The sequence below is a fragment of the Theropithecus gelada genome, chromosome 13 (assembly GCF_003255815.1).
Source record: "Theropithecus gelada isolate Dixy chromosome 13, Tgel_1.0, whole genome shotgun sequence".
NCBI classification, from domain to species: Eukaryota; Metazoa; Chordata; class Mammalia; order Primates; family Cercopithecidae; genus Theropithecus; species Theropithecus gelada.
Window position 1 is genome coordinate 14,714,018 of NC_037681.1, and position 12,625 is coordinate 14,726,642.

The 12,625-nt window shown below is 39.5% G+C and overlaps 1 protein-coding gene across 3 annotated transcripts in view; it reads right to left on the reverse strand.

Annotated features, from left to right (window-relative positions):
* Positions 1–2,941: 2,941 nt before the first annotated feature.
* Positions 2,942–12,625, reverse strand: part of IL1R1 (interleukin 1 receptor type 1) — a 106,740-nt gene continuing 97,056 nt past the window's right edge. For 2 of the 3 annotated variants that reach the window (XM_025354435.1, XM_025354436.1), the window contains 5 exons: positions 11,039–11,156; positions 10,130–10,281; positions 8,225–8,368; positions 7,306–7,473; positions 2,942–6,584 (listed from right to left, as the gene is read on the reverse strand). In XM_025354435.1, coding sequence (XP_025210220.1) covers positions 6,178–6,584; positions 7,306–7,473; positions 8,225–8,368; positions 10,130–10,281; positions 11,039–11,156 — 989 coding nt within the window. In that variant the 3' untranslated portion in view covers positions 2,942–6,177. The remainder of the gene's footprint in view (positions 6,585–7,305; positions 7,474–8,224; positions 8,369–10,129; positions 10,282–11,038; positions 11,157–12,625) is intronic. The other variant, XM_025354437.1, reaches the window with a different exon arrangement.

Below are 12,625 nucleotides of genomic sequence, written 5' to 3' on the forward strand. Positions count from 1 at the left end.
CCAGTGGTAAAGTTCAAATATTTCAGTCATGGATTTAAGACCCTCTATCATATGAGATTGTTTCCTGAACAACTTTCTCTTCACATTCTTCTTCTCTGGCTAGATTTCTGTTTTTTCTTACTTTGTAATTTTCTCCGTGTCTAGCATAATGTTATCCACATAATTAGCACCTTTTAAAAATCTAAAATATTCAGAACACAAATATTTCCCCTGTGTTTTTGCATTTGAGAGAGGACATGGGTCCAGTTTTAGGAAAGACAAGAACTCAGAAGCAATCAAGTATAGTGTGGAAGGCGGGACTACAGAATAGCATCTGATGATAAAAAGTGTTGAGACAGGTGGCGGCTGTCCACAGCCTTGAAAGCAAATGAGAAGCTGCAGTCTGTCCCTGGCTAAGCAGGGTAAGTGACACAACATGGCTGAGGAGGGAAAATGCAGTGTTAGCCGGGGAAGGATTAACTACATGAACCAAAGCAGGAGTGGGCCCCCACACAGGCTGTGAAACATGCAATACCCTTTCACTACAGAAGCCTAAGGAATCTCATTCTGAGGACGTGTAGATTGACAGGAAAACCAATGAACACTGTAGAATGGTATCATTGTAGCCCTTCCCTTCCGGAAGCAGAAACCAAATGACACTTGGGATCACTGCCAGGTCAAAGGTTTTAAGAAAAACAAGCTTCATCGACTTCACCCTGTAGGTAAATTAATCTCTCAACTGGTTGAGCACAGTTTTAGAGAAGTCGACAGCCTCCTATGAGTCTAGAGTCAGGTGATACAGGTTTAACTGGTCTAACAGCTGCAAATTTTGAGAGACTGCCATGCTAATGTTTGGGGCTCAGATTTAAGGCACAGGTAGGATTTACGTATTTTAATAGCCAAGGCTTCTTCAGAAGAAACCTGAGCGGTATGTGGTAAGATGAGCATGTTTTTGTTTTGAATGATTAATACTCATTTTAAATAGTATCACCTATTCCTGTAACTCTCCCTCTCCTTAAAACTTAAACACCCTGCCCCCCCCCACCCCACCCCCTACACACACACACTTTGGTTGTAAAATGAATGTTATCACATCAAAAATTATCCCTTTCCTCTGTCTTCCCACACACATTTTTCCATGTGTACTCCATTTTATGAATTATTGCCACTGTGGTGATTCATTTATGTATTTTATTTTAGTAAAAGAGGAACAATTTTTCCCTTCTAGCCCAACCTGCTTTCTTCTCCAACTGCTATGCTCCCTATGCCCTGCACGCTAAGCCAACCTCACCACACTCCCAGAGTCTCACGTCAAAGGCGAAAAGATTTTCTTTTGACAAATAAGCTGGAGGAAATCTCTGATTTCATAATTGCATGGTATTTATGCTTAGAAGTCCTTCAATTACTACTTGGGGAATGTACTATATGAAAAATGCTAAACCAGATCCTGACTTGCCAAAATGGGATTAGGTAGCAGCTGTGATCACTTAAAAGTTAACACCAACATTGTATCGCCCCTCAACCCACACACACACCTAAAACCCTAGCATTTGAAAAATATATATTTTGGATGAGTAAGTTTTTTTGTTTTATCTGTACTCATCAAGTGATAAAAGTAAGAAAATATATTTTGAGATTCTATCCCACATACTGGACAGAGGCTTTCTACATATAAACATCTTGTAACATAGGAAGTCCTGTTTTACACATGAGAAAATGGAGGTTCCATGCAACCAGGTGCTGTGTTCTGGTTTCAAAGCTGTGACAGTGCAGGAATTTAGTCCCGGATCTTTTTCCACCAGATGGCATTCCTGTTGTAAAATAATTCCAGAGACTCCTTAAAAACCTATTTTGCATTTACGGGGGAGAAGTTACCTGATGAAGAGAGGAAAAAAGATGACTTTTCAATGGTGGTTAGCACTGATTTTCCTAATGGTTTGCACATTAACTGGTATCATAACCAAAATGTGGTGCACAGCTCCCTGAACTCCTCCAGTGAGAAACATTCTTTCAGGCTGGGGGCTGGTGGAGGGGCTGTGGGCTGGACAGGGCTCCTGGCCTCTGTGGTTATACAACTTCAATTTGACATTGTGTACTTTGTCCCTAGTGTCAATTGTCATTTCTAATTTATAACTCCTCTCTATCCCTTCCATTTGCAGATTCTAATAGGACTTCAGATAAGCAATTCATAGAACTGCTACTAACAAAGCAACCATTTTCTGAGAACCAGCTTTAGGCTAAGCACTAGACTTGTCATAATATATTTAATCTTTTTAATGCTAATTCTATGAGTTACATATTATACCTATATAATGAGTAAATTGAGGCTCAAATACTTTGCCTAAAGTTTCACCCCAGGTAGATGGTGGAGGCAGTGTTCATTCATAGTGGACTCAGACTCTAAGCCAATCTGCCCCTTCTCCCCAGGTACTGACAGAGTCACCTGCCCTTTAGCATTGCTATGAGGTAAGGAGGCACTGACTGGGTGTTGTCTCTGACCATCAGAGTTAACAAGCTTTAGAGCATGCATTTTGGAGAGCAAGTTCACCAATTTTACCCACCTTCTGGGTCAAAGGAAAAAATAAATAAAAGCCCTTTGTAAAATGTAAAAGTCTATACAAATATCCCCTTCATCATTTTTGGACAGGTAAATGGTAAGTTAATAGTAAATTCATAAGAAGCCAATAAACAAGTTAATGATAAGGCTCACATTTTAATCCATTTTAGAAGCAGGTGAGCAGAGGGAGTAGAGTTTAGCTAGAAGAAGGGAGTTAGGGCTCACTGTTAGGCCAATAGCCTCTGACCTCCACTCCCCTCCCCTCCTCCAGCCCCTCCCCACCCGCTCCACGCAACAGGAAGAACTCTCTGCAGCAGGTCTCCTCACCTTGTTCAGGCCTGGGAATGTGAAGATGCGCAGGTAAGCTGTGGACCAGACAAAGAACAGATTCTCAAGGATAACACTCAGTACAAAGTTTGAAACTTTTATTGGAAAATAAGTACAGTCTATTGATCCATGATGCATGCTGTACACGAATTTGGTGTTTTACTATACAAAAATTTGGCTTCTGCTGCAAAATTATATAAACAGGTTTAAAAAACTCCTTCATCATAAGCTAGTACAAACATAATTTATCAAAAATGTCAGTTAAAAAAATGGCTCAATACCTTTTCTTTTATTGCAAATAAGAAAGGCAAGAGAGGGAAAATAGAAATTGTGCTAAACCAGTTTTAACAACCGGTAATTAAATATTTTGTTGCATTTGCAAACTCTTCTTCAACACTTAGGGCATCTTTTTAAAAATGCCATTAAAAACTGCAAGAAAATCTAATTAAAGTGGAAGGTATTCAATGTTTTTTGTTTTGTTTTAGTGGGGGGACAATAAGTCAAAGGAGGTTCACGGGGAACTAGGAATGTGTCTTCTTCCTCCAGAATCCAACCCTTGGAAGATGGGGAATGACTCTGCACTTTTCTGTTTGGATCCTCCTCCACCCAGGCTTATCCACTGATTCTTGTCCTTCCTCAAATTCCAGCTGCCATGCTACTTGTAATTCTTGGTCCTCGTCACCCCCACTCTCTGGCCAATTTTGTCACTAACCTGAGTTTCCAAATTGGCTTGCTTTCTTGGCACTATGGGTGCTCACACATTTTCTAGATGACAGACTAAAATAATCTGCAAAATTAAATTTGTAAAACTTCTAATAGGCTTTTCGGGACGTGACACCCCTGATCCATGGGCTTCTGGCTGCAGTCTGTGTGCCAAATGAAAGCTAGGCCCTGTCTGTTGGAACAGCAGTTCCAGAACAGCACTGTTCCTTAAAACAGGCAAAGTGGACCCAGGAGAAAGCAGGTGGAAAGGCAAGAGTCAGAGACTTCAACTCAATGTGTTCTTGTTTAGGAGGAATATTATTATTCCAAATAAAAGTTTGTGTTCACCCGTATTAAATACGAGAAATATAAAAACCAGAAGACCCGCCCATGTTCATACAACTCATAAAACTGTGCTTGTGTCCTGCAATTGGTGGCATATAAATCTGGCTTTCTGGTTTTGCAGGGTTTCTCCAATTATTCTGAGGCCTGTCATCCCATTTTTAAAAATATTTTTTCTATACCAAAAAAAAAAAGAACGTGCTTTCATTTTTAATGAAAATGAAACATTTTAAGAAATGTTTGCCTCTAGGGAAAGAATACATGAAAGTAGAAGAGTTTTTCATAAAATCTAAATATAATTTTTGAAAATTCCAACATTCAGAAGTTCGGAATTTGGTGTCTTGAATAAAAGCATTGCTAGACTCGGTCGCTTCCTAGCAAAATGTCATTTCTTCTCACAAATGTGCCAGTGTGGAGTGAGGGGGGACCATGATTGACCTGAAATCAAGTACTCAGAACACCAGACTAAAGCCAGAAATGAGGCTTAAGTCCTGGGTTCAACAGAACTTAGAGTGTGATTTTTTTTAAAAAATAGGTCACTTTCTCTATGTATAAAATTAAAATAATTGCAAAAATTAAATAAGATAACTGGGGAATGTTTTTAAACATAAAGCACTATATAAATCTATGTTACATGTGCAAATTGCTCCTGGAAGGCAGTGAGGGACAGAGACAGCCACCCACAGCCTCTTCCTCAGAGAGCAGCGATTCCAGCTGGAGGGAGACCAGCCTCCCTGACGTGCTCACTGCCGTCACTGCCGTGGGCCTGACCGGAGAGAGAGGGCTGGAGGGGGAGTCGCCTCTTAGGGAAAGAAAGTCTCCTGGAGACTGTGGAATTGGAGGATGTTCTGAATTTCGGTAAAATTCTGATCAGTTGGAGAAAGTAAGAGAAGGCCTTTTAGGCAGAGGAGGAGGAAGGGGGGCAGGCAAGAGCACAGACAGAGGAGTGCTGGGGGCAGGCGCCATGGCCACCAGGCCAACCTGGGAATTCACACAGCGGGACAGCAAGGGGAGGCTGGAGGACCGGGCAGGGAGGCGGGCTGGGAGTGACGTGCTGGTGGGAGAGCATGGGCTTCAGCTCCAACAGGTGGAGCCTGCGGGAGGTGTTTGAGCAGGAGCGGGATGACAGAAGAGCAGCATCACAGAAAGGACGGTTCATGTGTGGGCTATGCAAGGGACGTTGCGGAGGGACGAAGCCGTTAGGGAGCTGTCCCTCCGAAGATGTAAAATGCAGAATAATAACAAAGGACAGGATGGTCGTGCCAGGGAGGAAAGCATTAAGAAGTGGATCAATTCCCTGCTACTGTTGCTTTTTAAGTTCTGTCTCTCCTGTGGAAAGCTAAGATGACTTCAAAACCTTGGAATACTGGAGAATGCCTTTGTTCAGTGAAGTGAGCTTTCAACATATGTAAAATAAAATTCGGTCTTTGGAAACTAACTTCTGCCTGGGGATGTGTATGGAAAATGCAAGCAGATGGAAAGTTCTCCAAGAATACATCTCCCTTCCTCAGTGAGGTGTCAGTCTCACTTCACCTGCAGCACCTCTCAGGAGAGCCGCTCCAGGGCCAGTGACTCCACGGGATCCCCAGACAAGGGACAGCCCCGCCCTTGGGCTGTGGATAACTTAACAAAGCCATCTATAGATGGTGGCCATTTCCTGCATGCCCTTTCCTCTAGTTTGCTGTCTCCATGCCTTTTCTTGGCAGTTCAAACATTCAGAGAGGGCATTTATTGCCTCTTTTTTTTTTTTTTATTTTTTGAGATGGAGTCTCACTCTGTTGCCAGGCTAGAGAGCAGTGGCCCCAACTCAGGTCACTGCAACCTCCGTCTCCCGGGTTCAAGCAATTCTCCTGCCTCAGCCTCCCATGTAGCTGGGATTACAGGCGTGCACCACCATGCCCAGCTAATTTTTTATTTTTAGTAGAGATGAGGTTTTGCCATGTTGGCCGGGCTGGTCTCGAACTCCTGACCTTTGGTGATCCACCCACTTCAGCCTCCCAAAGTGCTGGGATTATAGTCGTGAGTCACCACACCCAGCCTATTGCCTTTCTAAAAGATCTTCCCAAGCCCTCTCCTCCGAAGTGCCGTGGGCTGCTATTGACATCATGGCTTATTTCCTTAACAATCTGATTCCTGATTCCAGGTGACCTCAGGGATAAAGGATGATACAGTTACATTCCATGAACTCTACAAGTCAGCATGAGGCACAGCCTGGCCTGCAACGCCATAAGATAGGAGGCACCCAAAGAACTCTTGGCAATTTCTCCATGCTACCCGAGAGGCACATGAGCCTCTCTTTGCAGTTTTTCCTTAGTGGCCGGTGACAGTAACTGGTGTTTAGATGAAGGTGACCGTCGCTGGACTGGCATGTGGTACCTGACATTCTTCCAGAACCTTGTCTTTGCAGACTGTGGCCCCTGTGTAAAGTCCCCTGACCAGCGGATAACCCCATGTTTCTGCTTAATGAATTTAATTGATTCTGGCATTTTCTCATAGTCTTGGATTTTCTCCAGCTCAAGCAGGACAACTTTAATTCCATCCTGAACAAGAGCATTATACATGGCTATTTGCTCTTCAGATGAACCACCCAGCCAGCTGAAGCCTGATATTTCTCTGACTAAAATGATAATCAGTCTTCTGCTTTTCTTTACGTTTTCATTAATGACCTCAACAATGTCTGAAAAACAGGAAGCACAATATAGTAAGTAAATTTCTATTTATCATCATTCTCTCCTGAACCAAAGTCACACACGGCTTTCTTCAACCCTATGGCTCCTAATGCCTCTTTCTTGCCTTATGTAAAATTAAAGGAGTTTCCCATTTTTTAAATTAATTAGTTAATTAATTAATTTTAAGAGACAGGCTCTTGTTCTGTTGCTCACACTGGAATGCGGTGGCATGATCTTGGATCACTGCAGCCTCAAACTCCTCAGCTCAAGCAACCCTCTCACCCTGGCCTCCCAGAGTGCTGAGATAACAGGCGTGAGCAACTGCAAACCTCCCATTTTATAGACGAATTCAAAAATTGGCCCTCAAAAGACAAATATGTCATTTAGAACTCAGAAAACTTTGTTGGAATTTTAAAAACTTACTATTCAATCATTTGATTTCTACCACTCCTGTTTTATTGTATCAGTTGTAAAGCAACTGTTGGGTTTAACTAGTCATTAAGTTTTTCAAAACGAAATGAAAATCACTTAATTATTGCTCTGACAAAATATGCGAGAAGTAAATACTTTGCATTTAATAAATGTAAAAATCATCATACACTTCTGAAGAGGTTCTTTAAATTGTGAAACATATACCCCGATGCCACAATCTTCTGGAAAGATGGAATCCACATTTTACTAAGTAGTTTTGTAACAATAAGCCTTTACTTTGTTCCATGACACACATACCTTCCCCAACGTAGTCATCCCTTCCAAAAATGAACAGCTTATATCCACACTGTTTTTCCAAGACCTCAGGCAAGACTTTAAACACAAAAATATCACAGTCAGAGGTAGACCCTTCCCCAACGGTCTTTGGATACAGTATATATGCGTCATAGGTCTTTCCATCTGAAGCTGAAGGAAAAACATAATGTATTTAGAACCACAAGGCAAAAATAAGAGATTTGATAAAGTTAATATCACAAACATTCATTTAATAATGAACTATTCATCTTTTTTTGTACAATGGCATGACTGAAGCAGCAATACCAAAAATATAATCCCTTTAAAAAGTGTTCATCTCTTACACGGTTTCTATTTCTTGTGTTTTACAGCAAATTTGCTCTTCTATTTGGAGGCTGCCTCGTATACTCTTAGTATAGAGCCATCCTTAAAGTCTCACTGTTCTCATCTTCTTCCCCAAAGGTCTCAGCCCTGAATTCTATCCATTCATTTTTTTTAGACATTGTGGTATTCCTTTTTTTTCTTCTTTTTTTTGCAAAGTTTAAACAAAGAAGAGAGAGAGAACCTCCCCGATGCACGAAGATCTAGTCATTTAATTTCTTTCATCAAGGTAAGATCTATGTCTGTTCTACTCATCACAGAGCAAGGCCTCCCAATGGCTTGTGCATAACTGAATTTATAAACAGATGCTCTAAATACCTGTTTATTCTACCAATATGAATGTTGAGGCAGGAACTTAGAAAACAACGATATTCAGCCTAATGAGTTATAAAACTATAATTCTGTGTAAGAATAACTAATATTCTTGTATATGCCACTTTTCATTTTAGAACTTAAGTAAAAACCCTCTTAGTTATCTTCTACATCTCCTAACTATCCCCTATCTCTAACAAGAAATACTGCATGGAATACAAAATTATACCTTTTATTGGGAGAAAATCATAGCAGGAATCCCTGTACCAAAGCACAATGTCAACCTTGAAGATTTTATAGATGAAAACAGAACACATAATTATGACTGTCAATGTGACACATATACCAATCATGTGCTTCTGGAATTTAGTGACTATAGGAAAAAAAAAAAGAGGAGAAAAAATATTAGAACGAAAAAGAATTAAAACTTTGAGCACAGCAAATTAAATATCTTCATCTCAGAAAGACCATATTTGGGACTGGCCTGCATTCAGACAGTATTAACTCATTCATGATTATCACTTTGGAATGGATACTAACGTGCAAAGCAATCTAGCATGGATTATATAAAACTAAGGTGCATTCTATGAAGTTTCTACCTAAATAGTATAATATACAATAACACGGAAAAAAAATACCAAAGACCACAGGATACAGCATTCCACAGTAAAACAGGGAAAAGTTAAAATCACTCAAAAGCCTACAAAAGTTCCCTGAGGTCAGAGAGTCCATTGGGTAAAGACTGGTGGAAAGGGAAAAAGGTAGAGGCTTAGGGAAGTTTCACATTTCCACATTCTCCTGGCCTCCTTCTCTACTTAGTTATTCAATAATTACAGAGGAAGTCGGGGAGCAGATGGAGTAGGTGATGGGGAGGGAGCTAGAGAAGAAGAAACAGGAAAGAAAAAGAAAGTACCTTCTAAATATCAGGAACCATGTAAGCATCCAGAAAAGGGAATCTAAAAGCTTTATTTACTTTTCCAATTTAAATGATTTGGATACAAAATAGAAATCAAGTTATACCATTTTCCAGACAAATAACCAGCTGGCCCAAATGATAGTTCACATTTACGATCTTAAGTACTGTCGCTTCATACAAGATCATGATGCCTGTAGTAATAATCCTCCAGATTTATTTTTCCTATTTAAGACCACCAGGACTATACTTGGTCCTTTACAGTTCCCTGTGACTTTTACAGGTGTCCACAAAAACACACCCACACAAACACTGACTCTCACTTGCACAAATGCTGCTGAGATTTTGATTAAAATTTTTTGGAATCCATACATTCATGTGGGGGAGAACTGACATCTTCATAATATTGAGTCTTTCAATCTATGAACATTGTATATCCCTCCATTTAGTTCTTCTCTAATTTATCTCAATATTTTTTGGTTTGTATTACAGAGGTCTTGAACAGCTTCTGCTAGATTTATTCTTAAGTATTTGATGATTTTTGATGCTACTATAAATGTTATCTTTTAAATGTAATTTCTATTTGTATGCTGCTAGTATTTAAACATAGATAGAAGTTAATTTTTAGGGTCTTTCAGATATTCTTCCATGCACACAATTACAATATCCTATTTTTAATTAAACCACAAATTACCTTAAAATGTTTCACAAATACTTTCAATATTATGTTTTATTATACCAATTCATGAAACCCAGTGACTTTTGATGTCCTCTTTGAAAGTGAATATTTATTTAATCTTACTCTATGTATCCATCAATGTAGTTACTTACTTCAAAATATTCATCAGGTACCTACAATGTACCAGACCTAACTTGCCATTAGCTGTGGAAATAGAATGATTACTAAGATAAATGGTTGCCACCATCACAGAATTGACAGTTAAGTATAGGAAACTAAGTACCAGAGATCCTGTGACATATGGTGCTACAGAAGTAGATACAGAGGCCCTAACCTCCTCTCTTTGGGCTGAGAGCTGGGTTAAGGGCAGGCAGCAGGACAGAAAAGCTTCCAAGAAAACAGAGTAAAAGAGAAATAGAAGTTACCTAGGTAATGAGGAAGTGAAGAGTGTTCTAAGCAGAGGAAATGGCATTTCAAACTTCAAGGTCATGGAATCTTACTACGGTAAAACAAAATTGTGTTTCAATTAGCTTGTTGTTTACCTGGATATATTAACTGGACATATGCTGCATCCATACCATGTGTATTCCTGGCTAAACAGGTAAATGGATGTTTATAAAATCTACTTTCAGTTTCTGATATATTAAGCACTGTGATGAGGGTACTCCTTCTTTTGTTTGCAGGATTTTCCACACTATTCACGAGAGAGAGTAAATAAACTTGTGTAAGTAAATTGCATCGATTACAAATACGACATGTATACCCTGTGTATTTCCTTATTGGTGACAAAATTGCAGCTGAAATAATCACCCTGCCCAATCATAGTCACAATATTCAGACTGCTGGCAACACTAATCTGAGATTTTACAACCCCAAGACCACTGTCAGTAACAGGCTCAGGAGCAGAGAAAGCAAAAAATTACCACTTCCAAGAAGAAAAATGTAGACAAATGCATTGTGGTCTCCATGGGGCACAGAGAATAATATACAATATACTAAACAGAGGAGATTGGGGCAGATGACAAAGTGCTTCGCAGGTGATGTGAAGGAGAAGTCATAGGACAGGAGATCCTTGTCCCATAGATGAGCAGTAGGAAACCAGTAGAGGCTTTTGACAGCAGTGTGGATTGCCTGATTCTTGAGCTCATTAATGAGTCTCTTCTAAGCTACTTGGGGAATATGAAGAATAATGAAAGATGATTGCTTCGTTGAAATGTTGCAACATGTATAACTTAAGAGAAAGGCTTCTAAGTGGCCTGTAATTTGCACTACAATGGCATGTACTTTTTATCTTAAATGTACAAGATCTTGTAAATTCTACTTAGCAAAATAAAAAGGGCAGCAAAGGGTGAGGAGCAACTAACACTTGCTTTTAAACTAAACCAACAAGGTTATAGAAAATACCATGTGGGATTTAATATCAAACTGTGAATGACTCTGAGCATACATACCTGTAATAGTCTTCCCCTAGCACTGGGTCATCTTCATCAATGAAGGACCCATTCCACTTCCAGTAGGCAGTATCACTCAACTGGCCAGTGACATTACAGATCAGTTGTATCTGGGATCCTGCAAAGAATGTATTTTTAATCGTAACATTAATTGATCTTTTCTGATCTATCTAGATTAATAAATGGCTATTGAATTAAAATTTTAAATATAGAAATGCACAAAGAAAAAGGAAAATTACCCTAAACCCACCACCCAGAGAAAACCACCATTAGTAACCTTATGTATCTCATTCCTTATCTTCTCTGTGAACACATGCAATTTTTGAAATGGGGTCTTATTGCCTACTATTTTGAAATTACTGTGGATTGGGAATTTGGGCCCACATGATTTGTCTTCCAAAATGGACTGTGTCATGGCTGCTTAGCACTCCATAATACGTATACACTATGATTAACTATTTCCTATTGATGAACACAATTTCCTAATTTTTCATTATTAAGATTAATATTTTAATGAATATCCTTGTTTGTACACATCCTGAAGTATTAAAATCTGGAAGTAGGATTGAATTAGAGAAACATATTTTAAAAGCTAACCCCCTCTCTTTAGTGAGGCTGTATCAGTCTCCATTCTCTGCAGTAGAGTATGTGAGCACGATTTTCCCCAAAACCACCAGATAACAAGTGTTTTTGGTTAGACATTGCCTTTTGAGAGAAGAAAATGTCACTTAAGTTTTCATCTACGTTTCTTGAATTCACGGTAAGTCAACATGCTTTTTGTTAGCTTGGTGCTCATCGACCTTGCTTTTAAAAACTGTTATCCCTCTATCCATTATTTAATTGCATTTTTTTAAATGAGACAGAGTCTCGCTGTCACCCAGGCTGGAAGTGCAGCGGCGCAATCTCGGCTCAATGTAACCTCCTCCTGAGTTCAAGCAACTCTCATGCCTCAGCCTCTTGAGCAGCTGGAACTACAGGCATGCACCCCCACACCCAGCTAATTTTTGTATTTTTAGTAGAGACGGTGTTTCAACATCTTGGCCAGGCTGGTCTCAAACACCTGGCCTCAAGTGATCTGTCCACCTTGGCCTCCCAAAGTGCTGGGATTACAGGTCTGAGCCACCGCACCCGGCTGGATGCATGCGTTAAATTTCAGTTTTCCTGAGATTAATATTCAGGGTTTTGGTTTTTTTTAGTTTTTTTCCTCTCTTATAAATTCCACATATTTTCAAAGTTTTTCTAAGATATTTTATGGACACTTCTAAGACATTTACTGGTGCTAATGGCATTTGTTTTCCTATTATGCTTTCTAGCTGGTTATTGCTAAAAAAGTCTTATATTTTAGAACATTAATTCTAAATGTTAATTCGTTATCTGACTAATTTATATAGAATTAATTCTAGTATTTCCCAGCGATTTTCTTGGGATTTGTATGATCTGGAAACAATAATAAAAATGTCTTTTTTCCCTTGTGGTAAGCATACCTTGTTTTTTTCCTTCAATTGCATTAGTAGGCACTTCTAGACTGTGTTCAGTAATAGTGGTTACATGGGCATCTTTGTCTTGCTCTTGGCTTTAGTAAGAAGG